A 12,518-nucleotide genomic window follows, 5' to 3' on the forward strand; every position below is an offset into this window, starting at 1 on the left:
GGGTCTAAAACACATACAGAGTTTGAAGTCATTCTGCTTTTTCAGAATACTTGAAAAGCCACTTCAGGCAACATCTTGTGCAAAAAAGAAAGGACACGTCTTATTACCTGCTCCTTTACCTTCATTTGTTATACCACTGCCCAATCCTCTTTTGGCAAGTCAGTCTCCAGTTTGTTCACAGTATTTATTTCATTATTAACAGATTCTGTTAATATAATGAACACACTCAATTACAGTGAAGCTAATATATGCTAACTCGCACAGGTTTGCAGCTTTATTCCTCTTGGCCCCACTAGGCTTCCAAACAGTGTCTCGTGGCTTAAAGGTAAATACAAGCAAAATAAAAAAGACCAGCGAGACAAGCCAATCCGCCAATACCCTAGAAGAGAAGTGGGGCTGCAAACACTTTTGCAAGGAGAGGCCATCGGCCGTGCGGACGCGTTCGCTTCGCAGAACTGGTGAGCAGCACCGTGTCCCCATCACTGCGTCTGGCAACATTCAACACGTGGCCCTTACCGTTGGCGTTCTTCCCACAGATTAGATGCTCATAGGGCTGCAGCACCCCCCAAAGCTCGGCGTCGTTGTTGATGACCAATTCCAGGACCTCGGCCGAAATCTCGCCTCCCCCTCCGCCCCCGTCCGGGCTCTGGCTGGCCAGCACCCTGGCCTTGATCTCCTCCACCAGGTTCTCCAAGCAGGAAGTTAACGAAATAGCCGCGTACTCGTGGATGCGGACGGAGATCCTGGTGTCGACCATCCACCTGAAGAACCTCCCGACAGAAAAGGTGAGGCCACACCGGGCCGATTTGCCCTTCCTCAGGCCGTCGCCGGCACTCATGCTGTACAGCGACAGCGCCTTGACGGTGGCCAACACGCAGCTCTCCGATAAGGACCAGCTCTGGATCAGCTTGATCGCGCTCTGGATCTCGAAGCGCGTGCACTTGGAGTGCATCACGCTCAGGCGTTGCGCCTCCCGGGAGATCCGGATCAGAGGTCTCCGGAGCAACACGGAGAGCCTCCTCACAGCCTCTGGGGTAAAGTCCCTCTTGCTGCCGCTGCCGCCTCCCTTTGCTTTTGCGAGGATCTTCCCAATGTCTTCGTCGGTCCAGGGAAATTCCTCTAGGTCGGGCAGCTTGGCACATTTGGAGAAGATATCCGCGACTTCAGGATCCTCCGGCAGGACGGTGTTGACGGTATCCCAGCTGTTGTTGCGACTGTTCATGGAGCCCGAGTAGTACCACCAGCTGTTGCCCCTGTGCTGGGAGGACGCGAAGGCTTGCGAGTTGGACTTGGATGAGGAGAGGCTGAGGGACCTGCAGGAGTCCCCTGCCCCATACCCGGAATCCAAGGTTAAATCTTCCAGGGTCTTCAGAGTAGAGCTGTATATCCCAGCCATAGGGAAATACCTGCGATTCCGCGCTCGCTCCTCAAAGGCACCGAAGAGGGAAGCCGAGCCCGCCGAGAGCCGGGCTGCTTACAGAGCAGCCGCCGGAGCCGCGAGGCAGGCGCGAGTGCCGCTTTCCTCTTACGCTCCTGGATACGAGTCCGGCTTGTGCTTGAGCTCCCGAGGATCCTTCAGGTTCTGATGGGTGCCAGCTGTCTCCATTCCACAGTCAGGGGTGAGATCATTTATTTTCCGCCCGGAGCGAGGATGGAAAGCGCTGGGGCCGCCCGGAGGAAAAAAAGAGGGGCTGGAGGGGGTCCTTTTTTCAGGAGCTCAAAGCAGGCGTTGGCATTCCCCCAACGGTGCGTCCCGAAGCCGCGGCGCAAGAAGAGACGAGCGGTTCACAGAGGCAGCAGGCAAGTCCTTTCCCCAGTGACGATCCGGAGTCAAACACGGACCCATCAGGAAGGCCAGCAACCGAGAGAGAGGGAAAGACTGGGCAGCTCCCTCCGAGGCAGGCAGGCAGCCCAGGGAGCTGCTGCTGCTGCTTCTGCTGGCTGAACGCCGGCGCTCTCACCCCCTCCTCAAGACACTTGCAGAAGCTTTGAGCGAACTTCTCCTCCGCTGCTCTGCCGGGCACACCGCTTGCGGGCGGCATGCAAATGACCTGCGAGGCCACGCACCAATCATCTGTCGCGGGGGGAGGGCAGAGGGCGGGCCCTCTGCTCAAATGGGAGCTCGGCAGCCTACATGTAAATTTCACGCGGGCGGGCGCGCGGGCAGGGTCAGGAGGACGTGCCAAGGCGGTATGAAAACAAGCCAGAGGGGAACAGAAGAAAGACGAGCGCGGAAGGAAAAAAGGGACCTGGGAGAAGCGGAGTGACAGACGCGGGGCAGGAAGAAGTCATTCGATTGGAAGAAACAAAAACCGCGTGTCCACCATGTCGATACCCAGTGATACAAAGGTAAGGAGGCTTTTGGCGCCGTCGAGCACGAGCAGCTCGATTTCAGTTGTGTCTGCTCAGAAGTAAGTCCTGTTGAGTTTGGCTTACTTTCAGCTAAGTGTAGGGAGGACACCATTTGCAACTCGAAACTTGTTACTCTGATTACTTGTGCAGATGATCTGCAAAACGCTCAGCACGAGCCACAACACTGTTTACTCGGAAGAACCATAATGGTGTAGGAGGGGCTTCCCAAGAAGTGTGTTTAAGTTTGCAGTTGCAGCATTGCTGAAATGCCTTGGCAGTAAATAAGCTCCACTTCATGAGAATTTAGTTCGGGAATAAAGAGACCTGCGCTTGAGCACCCTCTTCATTTTCTCAAGCAAGGCCTGCAATGTGCATTCCCACTCCTCAAATCCGTATTTCAGCCTTAACATCTTCATCACTAGAATGCATATTTGAGTGGAAACATATCATGTTGCTCTTTCGGCCCTACAGGAACAGCATTCATGGCATTTTCACAAATGAAACCCATTTTTACGATATGGGAAAAATGCCCTGGACTAGATTGTTTCTTTTTCTGCCACGTGACTATCGTACATTCGTTCTGTTTCATTCACACATTAACCATTCTTCCAAGAGAGATTTTACTGTTGCATTACAGAGGAAGCTTAAATCAGCTTTTTCCTAGATTCAAGTGTGTAAATGCCTTCTGATTGCTTTGTGGTCTGGAAAGGGTCAATTATGAATGTTGCTAATAGAGGCAGGAAGGAAGCCATTTTCTCAAGTTCCAGAGGGATAAGTGCATGCCTCTTGTGGAATAAACAACAGTTTAATCATGCTTAAATAACTGAGGGTTTTTATTTATTTTTCATGGCTGTATATGAATATGCAACCTACGTTGACTAAAATGTATGTTCCATTTTGCATCCGGTTTTCTGTAACAACTTACAAGTGGAATTCTACAGGTGTAAAATTAACAGGTGTTTGTAGTATAATTCATTGTGGTATACCAGCCAGCGCAATCCAATATGACTTCTCATAACACTCTGAACTCAGGGGATTTTAGGTCTCCTATGTAGGATGGGAGGTTGCCTTCATGCTTCTGCCCTGCAAAATCCTTAGATAGTTGATTTCACTTCTCTAGTGCAAGGGGTGCAGACTGAGGAGATTCTAGGTACACTGGTTGAGTCTGTCCAGTTCCCCCAGAATGTCCAAAGAGTGATCTCCAAGGTCACTCTTGCAACTTCAGGTCCATTTCTCTGCTGGCTGTAGAGGGGGCCAAGTCCTAAGCTTAATCTTACAGCAAGATTGCAAGGTCAGAGTTGAGGCTCCTTATTTATTTATTTGATTTATATCCCACTTTTTTTCTTACAAACACAAAACAGCTTGCATCATTCTCCTCCTCCTGTTCTCAGTCTTTTCCCTGCAGCAACAACCCTGTGAGATAGGTTTCGATGAAGGTCTGTGACTGGCCAAAAGCCACCCAATTGGCTACATGGTTGAGTGAGGGCTAGAACCCAGGTCTTCTGAGTCTCACTCCTATGCTCTTAGCCAATACATCACACTGGCTCTCATGATTGTCTAGGTGCTGTCTATCAACCTTAGGATTGAGTCCTAAAAAAATGGAGGTCTATGTTTTTAAAAAATCTTCAGACTCCAAAATCCTTGCTGCCCCAAGAGGAGTCCTCAAAAAACTTTTTTTTTTTAACTTTTCATTTCTGTGCTCCCAAGTAACTGCAGTTCTCTAGGCAGTTTACAACTCTTCATGAAACAGACAATAGAGTAAAATCACTTATGATTTTGTTCCTTTAATTGTTCAGTGTGTGCATCTTTTTAACTTTTGTTAACTGCCCAGAGAGCCTCAGCTGTTGGATGGTATATAGATGAATAAATAAAACAACAAAAGAGCTTTAAAACCCCATAAGACTGGGAATAGGTATTGCCCTCAAATAATTAACTATTTTTGGATGTCTTTAAATGCCTTGGCATTGAGGACTGTCTTAACATAGAAACAGAGTGAGTCAGAATGAGCCTTCAGGGCCATCTAGTCTGACTCCTGGCTCCAGCCGGCTCTGCTTATAACATCCCTACCAACCTACAAAGGATGGCAAGGTTGGTGCCTGGTGGGCCTCACTGGGAAGATCATTCCATAGGGGGACACTATGGAGAAAGGTCTTCCCCTTGTTGTTGTCCTTTGAGCCTTGTTTGGAATTGGTACTCAAAGACCGTAGACTGACACTGGGAGAAGCATTCTACCAAATATTTTGGTCACCAGCCATGTGAGACTTTATAAATTAAAACAGGCACCTTGAAGTGGGCTCAAAAGTATATAGACAGCTAGTGCAAATGAGCTAAAATTGTACTTAGGTATTCTAACTTACTGATCCTGTTTATTAATCTGGCTGCTATATACTGTACCAGTTCAACAGTCTTCAAGGGTAGCCCCACATAGAGTGCATTGCAGTAATCTAGTTAATAAATTATCAGAAATAAATTACTGAAGCAAGGCTATCGGGCTTTAGCTGGGCCATCAGCTGAACTCGGAAGAAGGCATTTTAAGTCACTGAGGCCATCTGGGCTTCAAGTGACAAAGATGATTTCAAGAAACTCCAAATTATGAACCTGACTCATTCAAGGGATGGGTAACCCCATCTAAAACAGTTGAGCGTCCTCCTTCCAGTCAGAAGAACTTCCCTCTACCCAGTCTTGTCTGGATTGAGTGTGTATTTGTTAGCCTTCACCTGGTTCATTATTGCAGCCAGGCACTGGTTTAGGATATCTACAACTTTACCTGATGGACATGAAAAAGAAAAGCAGAGTTGTGTGTCATTGGCATACTGATGGCAACACACTCCAAAATTCCAGTTGCCCCTCTTTTCAGAAGTTTCATATAGACGTTAAATAGGATGGGGACAGAACCATGCTGGATAATCCATGGGGTTCAACAGTATTCTTCAAACACCACCTCCTGGAGCCAGGCCTCCAAGCAGTATAACTTTCCAAACTATGATCCATACTTAATATCACTCTGAAAAATCTCTTGGTATGTTCATCTTGCGAAAGAGAGGGAGAAGAGCCTGGATGGAGCCAAGGATTTAGTGATAATAACTTGGTTAAGATGCAAGCAACTGCATGCCATTTGGGAGAGGTAAATTACAGAGACCAAAATTAGTATTTTGGGTAAGCAAAGGTGCTTGCTTTCAGGAGTGTATGTACTTTTTTTCTGGCAGAGGCCTTGTAGTTTGGGCTGTTACATTTAAGTCTTCTACATAGACCTGAAATGCACATACTGATGCATAAATGTGACCATTCCACAGGTAATGAATTAAGGTTGAAATCCTAAGGCTACAGTCTGCTGGCTTGAGACCAAGCCCCACCAAGTGTGGTGGACATGAATCTGTAGGATTAGGCCAGCATTTTTGCCACTCTGTGCTATGATGTGAATGAGTAGATTGTCAGCCTCTTTGATTCAGACAGCATGCTGAAAGAAGTCTTGGTATGGAATTTTACACACTTTTGACCTTGAACCGTGAGCTGGAAATGAAAAAAGATGTGTGGTTTCTTTCCCTGTCCTTATAGACAAAATTAAAGATGATTATCCTGCCCCACTTCAGTAACTGCTTTTTATTAGTATTTTATGCCATTATTTGATACAAGAGCGCCATCTTTTGGTAAGTCCAGCCTTACTGAGTATTTGCAATTTCAGTGACTGATTCTGTAAGACATGTTACATTTCTGCTTTCTCTTGGTCTATTAGAGATGATCACTTAAAAACTCCAATAGCCTAATATTAGCTTAACCAGTCCTATTCTTGTCTAAAACAAAATTAATATAACTCATCAGTAGTTCTCCATGATGAGTTGTTCGTTGAGAGATATTTTATTTATTTATTTATTTATTAAAACATTTTTATGCCGCCCCATTCGCCGAAGCCTCGGGGCGGCTTACAACAAAAAATTAAAATAACATTTTAAAATATATACAATAAAATACAAATATATAATATAAAACATACACTATAAAACAAGCCGCCCTGGCCAAATAAAATTCAATAATATTAACATTTAAAATACTGCTTAAATAAAAAGGTCTTCGCCTGGCGCCGAAAAACAAATAACGACGGCGCCAGGCGGACCTCTCTGGGGAGCACATTACATAACTTAGGCGCCACGGCTGAGAAAGCTCTCCTCCGAGTAACCATCCTCCTAACTTCTTCCATGGAGGGCTCCCGGAGAAGGGCCTCTCCCGCCGATCTCAGGGGGCGGCTGGGCATATAAGGATGTAAGTGCTCCTTCAGGTAACCAGGACCCAAGCTGTTTAGGGCTTTATAGGTCATTACCAACACCTTGAATTGGGCCCGGACTTCAATGGGAAGCCAGTGAAGCTGACGGAGAACTGGAGTCATGTGAACATAACGTCCAGTCCCCATCAGCAGCCTGGCAGCTCTATTTTGGACCAATTGAAGTATCTGGACCGTCTTCAAGGGTAGCCCCACGTAGAGCGCGTTACAGAAGTCCAGACGGGAAGTCACCAACGCATGTGTCACTGTCGCAAGGCAGTCATTCTCCAGATAGGGGCGCAGCTGATGAATTAGCCGAAGCTGGAGGAAAGCACTCCTCGCCACTGCTGTTACCTGAGCTTCCAGTGAAAGCTCCGGGTCGAGGAGCACTCCCAAGCTGCGGACCTTGTCCCTAAGAGGGAGTGTAACCCCGTTCAGGACAAGGTTCAATTCACCCTCTCCGAAGCCCGATCCGCCAACCAACAGGACCTCCGTCTTGTCTGGATTGAGCTTCAGTTTATTGGCCCTCATCCAGCCCATTACCTCGGCCAGGCACCGGTTCAGCACAGCCACTGCCTCACCTGGATTGGTGGAAAACGAGAGGGAGAGCTGGGTATCATCAGCGTACTGATGGTTCCGCAGCCCACACCTCCTGATGACCTCTCCCAGCGGTTTCATGTATATGTTGAACAGCAAAGGGGACAAAATGGACCCCTGCGGTACTCCATGGCATAGCTGCCATGGCGCAGAGCCATAGTCCCCCAGCACCACCTTCTGGAACCGGCCATTGAGATAGGAGCGGAACCACTGCAAAGCAGTGCCTCCGACCCCCAATCCCGCAAGCCTATCCAGAAGGATACCATGGTCGATGGTATCGAAAGCCGCTGAGAGGTCCAGAAGAACCAACAGGGACGCACTCCCCCTGTCCTTCTCCCTGCACAGGTCATCGTACAGGGCGACCAAGGCAGATTCAGTACCGTACCCGGGTCTGAAGCCGGACTGCAATGGGTCCAGATAATCAGTTTCATCCAAGAGTGCTTGGAGTTGTCCCGCCATATTTTGGTATTTGCAGAGCACTAGTTACGTTATTACTAGACATTTCTAGCATGGCCAGTAGGTAATCTGTTATTAGTTATTAATATTTAGCATTTATATCATGTTTGTCTTTTTTAAACAGAAAACATGTTTAGTATTTTGGAATATTGAATTATTATATTACATTCATATTTTGCATTTCTTCTGCTTGCAAGGAACCCATGACAGCTTCCATGAGTCTCCTTCCCTCCATTTTATCCTCAGAAAAACCCTGTGAGGTAGGTTAGGCTGTGACTGGCCGATAGTCACTGAATGAGCTTCATAGATAAGTTGGGACTAAAATCTGGATCTCCTGAATCCCAGTCTTTTAACTCTAACCACTATGTCACAGTGGCTGCCCACACATTAAGGGGACAATGCTGTGGCCTCTATATGTTTTTTTTTAAACATGCCTTTTTCCCTTTCAAGGAGGCTTACACAGTTCTCCACAACAACAACCCTGCACAATAGGTTGGGCTGAGGGTCTGTGACTGGGCCAAAGTTTCCCAGTTAGCTCCATGGCTGAGTGGACTAGAATCTATATCTCCTGACTCCTGGTCCCACGCTCATAACCAATGTATAACCCTGGCTCTCTAGGTTCTGTATTGAGGTTCTCCTTTAAAAACAGGCGCTATAAATTCCTCAGCTTTTCTTTGGCACTTGTATAGAACCACCTGTACACAGTGCAACTCCCCAGATATCTCCTGCACATGCACCTTCTGCTGTGGCACTTGGCTATCATGGTTAACAATATGCTTGTGACCTATTTCTTCCCCTTCTACTTTTGGGGAATTGGACACATTTTTCTCTTCATCTTGTTGGGATGATTCATCCCAGAGCGGATGCTCCTGTCAGCCCTCAGGGTTCAGTTTAAAAGCTGCTGTGCCACCTTTTAAAAGGTTTTGTATTGTGTGCATATGCATTCCCACCTACCATGTGCATGTCCGCCTTATCCTAGAACACCCTCACCAGTGAGGCTTCAGTTCACAGCAATCCATCCCATCCTTCTCCTCTTTTATCAAATAGCAATCCTTTGTCCCCTGCACTTCCTTTGAAGCATATGCTTTCTGCTTTAGTATGCAGGTGGGGAAGATCATGCCAGTGTAACTTTTCACTTCTGTACCCTATTAGAAAGTGTTAACTTTCTAACTGAGGACAGCTCAAATGTACCATCTGGAATGATTCATTGGCAGCTGATTATTCTTGAGAATAATCTTTTAAAGGGAAACCTTTGAGCATACATGCACCGGGACACATCCCTAATTTGATCAACATGGAGACCTGAGGGCAGGCTGACATGGCAAACATAAAACCCACGGTTGTGGGACGGACTGGAACATGGCACAGCTGTTAGCTGTCTCAGCCACATTCCCCTCAGTTTTCTTCCCAGCGCCATTTGTCTTTCTACCCATAACTATACTAATTGGAACCCCCACCATCTCCCCCCTTGGCTGTATAGCCATGTTCTTGGCCATGGCCCCAGGCATAGGCCCACAAAGGCACGACTGGAGAACCAGGCCAGGTGCTTCCCTTTGCAGTTGGAAAAATCGCTGGGGAAGGGGGGCAGCTTGCATCAGAGGTGTTAAAGGGCAAGGAACCCTTTTCCCCACCTGTCCCCACACCAGCTCCAGGTTGCAGAGCGCCAGCAATGGGCCCACCTTTGTGCCAGGAGGAGGCTGCTGGAGAAACAGGCCAGCTGCAATGATGATCTTCTCTTTGGTTCTCAAGTGTTCCCTCAGCCAACCTCTCTGCTGCTTTGCTTCCGCAGGTCAGGAATCTTGGCTTCAAGGGAATAAGGATAGGATACGATACAATTACACTAAGCACACATCCATGACTTTTGTCCCGCTGGCAGATAGTCATGGATGCAGCACTCAGTGCAATGCAGCAGGTGGACCCCACATCCTTGCTGGCTTTCCACCCTCACAATTCTTTTTATTGCTGTGATTGGGTTTACTAGGAGAAGGTGGGGAATGTATTTGTAGTGCTTTTGTATAGTATGCTTATATAGTGACTTATGAGAAGGCAAGGATGCATCAACTGCCTTGGGCTGCTTGCCATATTATAAACTCACACAGGTGCTTAAGTCATTTCACCACTGGGCTGCTTGTACTGAGAAAGCTGGCTTCCATGCAAGCCTATCTCCTGATAGCCAGCTTTAGCCAGCGTGGCCAACTGTTGTTGCAGTCAATCTGCCCAGAGGGCCTCATTTGAAAACCAAGGGAGGCTGTGGCTGGTGTGCATTGTCTTCCAGCCAGTGGAAATGAAGATTAGTTGAACCATCTGTGAGTGGATATTTTCTAATTAGGGAACAGCACAGCAGTCAGTGGGTTATTGGAAGGTACAACAAAGAGTGAGTTGAGAAGCAATGCGGTTCAGCCTTCTCTGAAGATGTTACGGGCTCATACTGTGCATGTGATTTAGGAAAGGATGTGGTTTGTGTGGCCTGAGTGTCTTCCTAGGGGTGTGTGTGTGTGTGTTTTTTAATGGAATGACAAGCTGAATTCTCCAACTGTTCAGTGTATTTGATGAGTCTGTTTCTGAACTTTAGTTTATGAACTGCTCTAAAAGAACTAACAAGCTGAGTTTTCATTGAGCTCAAACTGAAACTAGCCTACACCTTTTTGTTTATAAGCAGACTCTTCCACTAGCTAGGCCAGCACAGTGGCTCTTGCCAATGCAGAGGTATGTATTGTTTTTATTGCCGCTTTATAAACTTTAGGTTTGCTTCAACCACTGTAGAATCTCTCTTGGAAAAAGAACTGTCATTCCTGTGGGATTTATCCCCTATGATTAGGTCTCTTTAACTTTGTTTTGGTTTCTGCTGCTGATTTATAAATAATTTCCTGAAGTAATTTAATAGAGAAATGAGTCAGTAGCATCTTTGGCAAAATGTCAGCACCTTTTTCTCATACAGGTGGTTAACTTTCTTTTGTGCTGAAATTTTACCGATGGGATTCCATGCATGTAAATAATATTTATTAATTATTTATAATAATTTTTTGTTTTTAGAAATGTACTTCTCATTTATGGGTTCCCCCCCCCCACCCATGCCCAGAATCCCAAGAGCTGGACTCTGATGCTTGTGCCTTAGATGCTTTAGAGATAAGAACATAAGAAAGGACATGCCGGATTAAATGAAAGGTCCATCTAGTCCAGCACTCCATATGCACAGTGGCAAAACAGCTGCCCACAGGATCCCTCTAGCAAGATGGGTGTAAGACCTTTTCCTGCACAAGCACTTCAGCAACTGTTGTATGGAGGCCTGCCACCTCTGGAAAAGGAGATAGCACATAGCCAGCAAGGCTAGTAGCCAATAATAGCCTCCTCCCTCATGATGGGGTGAGGGATAGTTTTTTCAGTGGTGGCACCTTGTCAGCATTCACAGTTTGTCTGGCAAGCTGGGTAACAGCTTCCTGACTGGTCTTGCTACTGCTGTGATACATCTTTTCTGCTTCTATTTGTGATTTTAATGCTTTAATGATATAGCTCACAGTAAAGTTAAAATACAATTGAAAATCTGTTAAATTGGATGGGATACAAAACTTAGAAAACTAGTAGCATATACACATTGCTCAGAAAGACCAATGATGCAGAAATGGTATAGTCAGTTTTATGCATGTGTGCAGATGTTTTGCTTAACATTTTCTAGCCCTGCCAAGTACTGTTTTTATTGAATTTAAAATTAATGCTTCTTTTGGTGCTCCAGCCAACATCATGTAAGCGCTATTCTGGTTGTGCAACAGGACATCTATCTGGCCCCCAAATCTGCCCCACAGGAATTCCTCCAAAGTAGATTATTGGGGAGGGGGCAGTAGAAGAGAGAAGCTATTCTGCCAGTTATCTTTGTGGTACTGGTCTTTTAAAAAGGTCAATTATTCTAAAAGTGACTTTCTTCTCTTACGCAAATCCTGTTCTAAGATAGGTCCCAAACTAAATGTATTACGATTGACCCATGATCAGATCCTCCAATGTCTCATTTTTGTTCTTGTTTAAAAGCATCCACTACTGTGTGGGGCAAGTTGGATCAGGGTTCTGGCAATGTAGGGTGGTGATGGGAGCCCAAGACAGTCTCTCGTACCACATCCCTAAGTTAAATCGCTGTCCTTCCAAAGTTGTTCTAATCCATACAGGAGATACACGGTATAATAAAGCTAGCTATTAGCTTCTTTGGAAGGGAAAATTTAAATCAGGTAAATGTTGCCCTCCCCCCATACCACAGTGCAGATCTAGATCATTGCCCCTTCCCCAACCTTGCCAGGCTTTATCTGCCCTAAAGCAAAGGAAAAGGTACAGGGGGATCCTAGCCAGGGATTCTGCATATCCCATCTAGTTTGACCCATAGTTCCTGACAAAGTGATTGAAGAAAAGAAGGGCTATTGTTGAAACCTACCTTTCAAATATGCCATCTTTATTGCATTCGCTTTTGCACCATAGTAAAACTAGCTTGTAGAAATGTGGAATCAGATTGGCCTGTCTTTAAAACTGTTCAAAACAAATGGGAGGAGGTTGGCAGGAAAAAACAACAAAGTCCTGTGGCAACTGACAAGCTTAGTGCTCCATTCTTTATTGGAAGCCTGAGCAAAACAGGAAGCATAGCACTTAATTCCTCATTATGCACCATATTCTGTTTTATTTATTATACCCATGCTGTTCTCTAGGCTTGGCATCATAGTGAATATTTATTACTCTTCAGGCTTACAATGTAATGGGCATGGATAGATTGTGGAATAAAGAGGGAGACTCTTTCTACTTACTAATACTAGCTGCTCTTTATTAGCCGCTTTCCCCAAAATGCAGCTATCTCAGTACCATAAATGGCTAGCTGAGGCAATTA

At 46.1% G+C, this 12,518-nt stretch overlaps 2 protein-coding genes across 2 annotated transcripts in view; one reads left to right on the forward strand and one right to left on the reverse strand.

Moving 5' to 3' along the window:
- Nucleotides 1–1,396, reverse strand: part of ABTB2 (ankyrin repeat and BTB domain containing 2) — a 169,758-nt gene extending 168,362 nt beyond the window's left edge. The window contains exon 1 of the mRNA XM_044436323.1: nt 517–1,396. Coding sequence (XP_044292258.1) covers nt 517–1,396 — 880 coding nt within the window. The remainder of the gene's footprint in view (nt 1–516) is intronic.
- A 790-nt stretch (nt 1,397–2,186) lies between these two features.
- The window catches only part of CAT (catalase), a 59,368-nt gene continuing 49,036 nt past the window's right edge, over nt 2,187–12,518 (forward strand). Inside the window, exon 1 of the mRNA XM_044436017.1 lies at nt 2,187–2,349. Within this exon, the coding sequence (XP_044291952.1) occupies nt 2,326–2,349 (24 nt within the window). The 5' untranslated portion in view covers nt 2,187–2,325. The remainder of the gene's footprint in view (nt 2,350–12,518) is intronic.

This window comes from Varanus komodoensis, unplaced genomic scaffold, assembly GCF_004798865.1.
Source record: "Varanus komodoensis strain SLA01 unplaced genomic scaffold, ASM479886v1 scaffold3, whole genome shotgun sequence".
Classification (NCBI taxonomy): domain Eukaryota; kingdom Metazoa; phylum Chordata; class Lepidosauria; order Squamata; family Varanidae; genus Varanus; species Varanus komodoensis.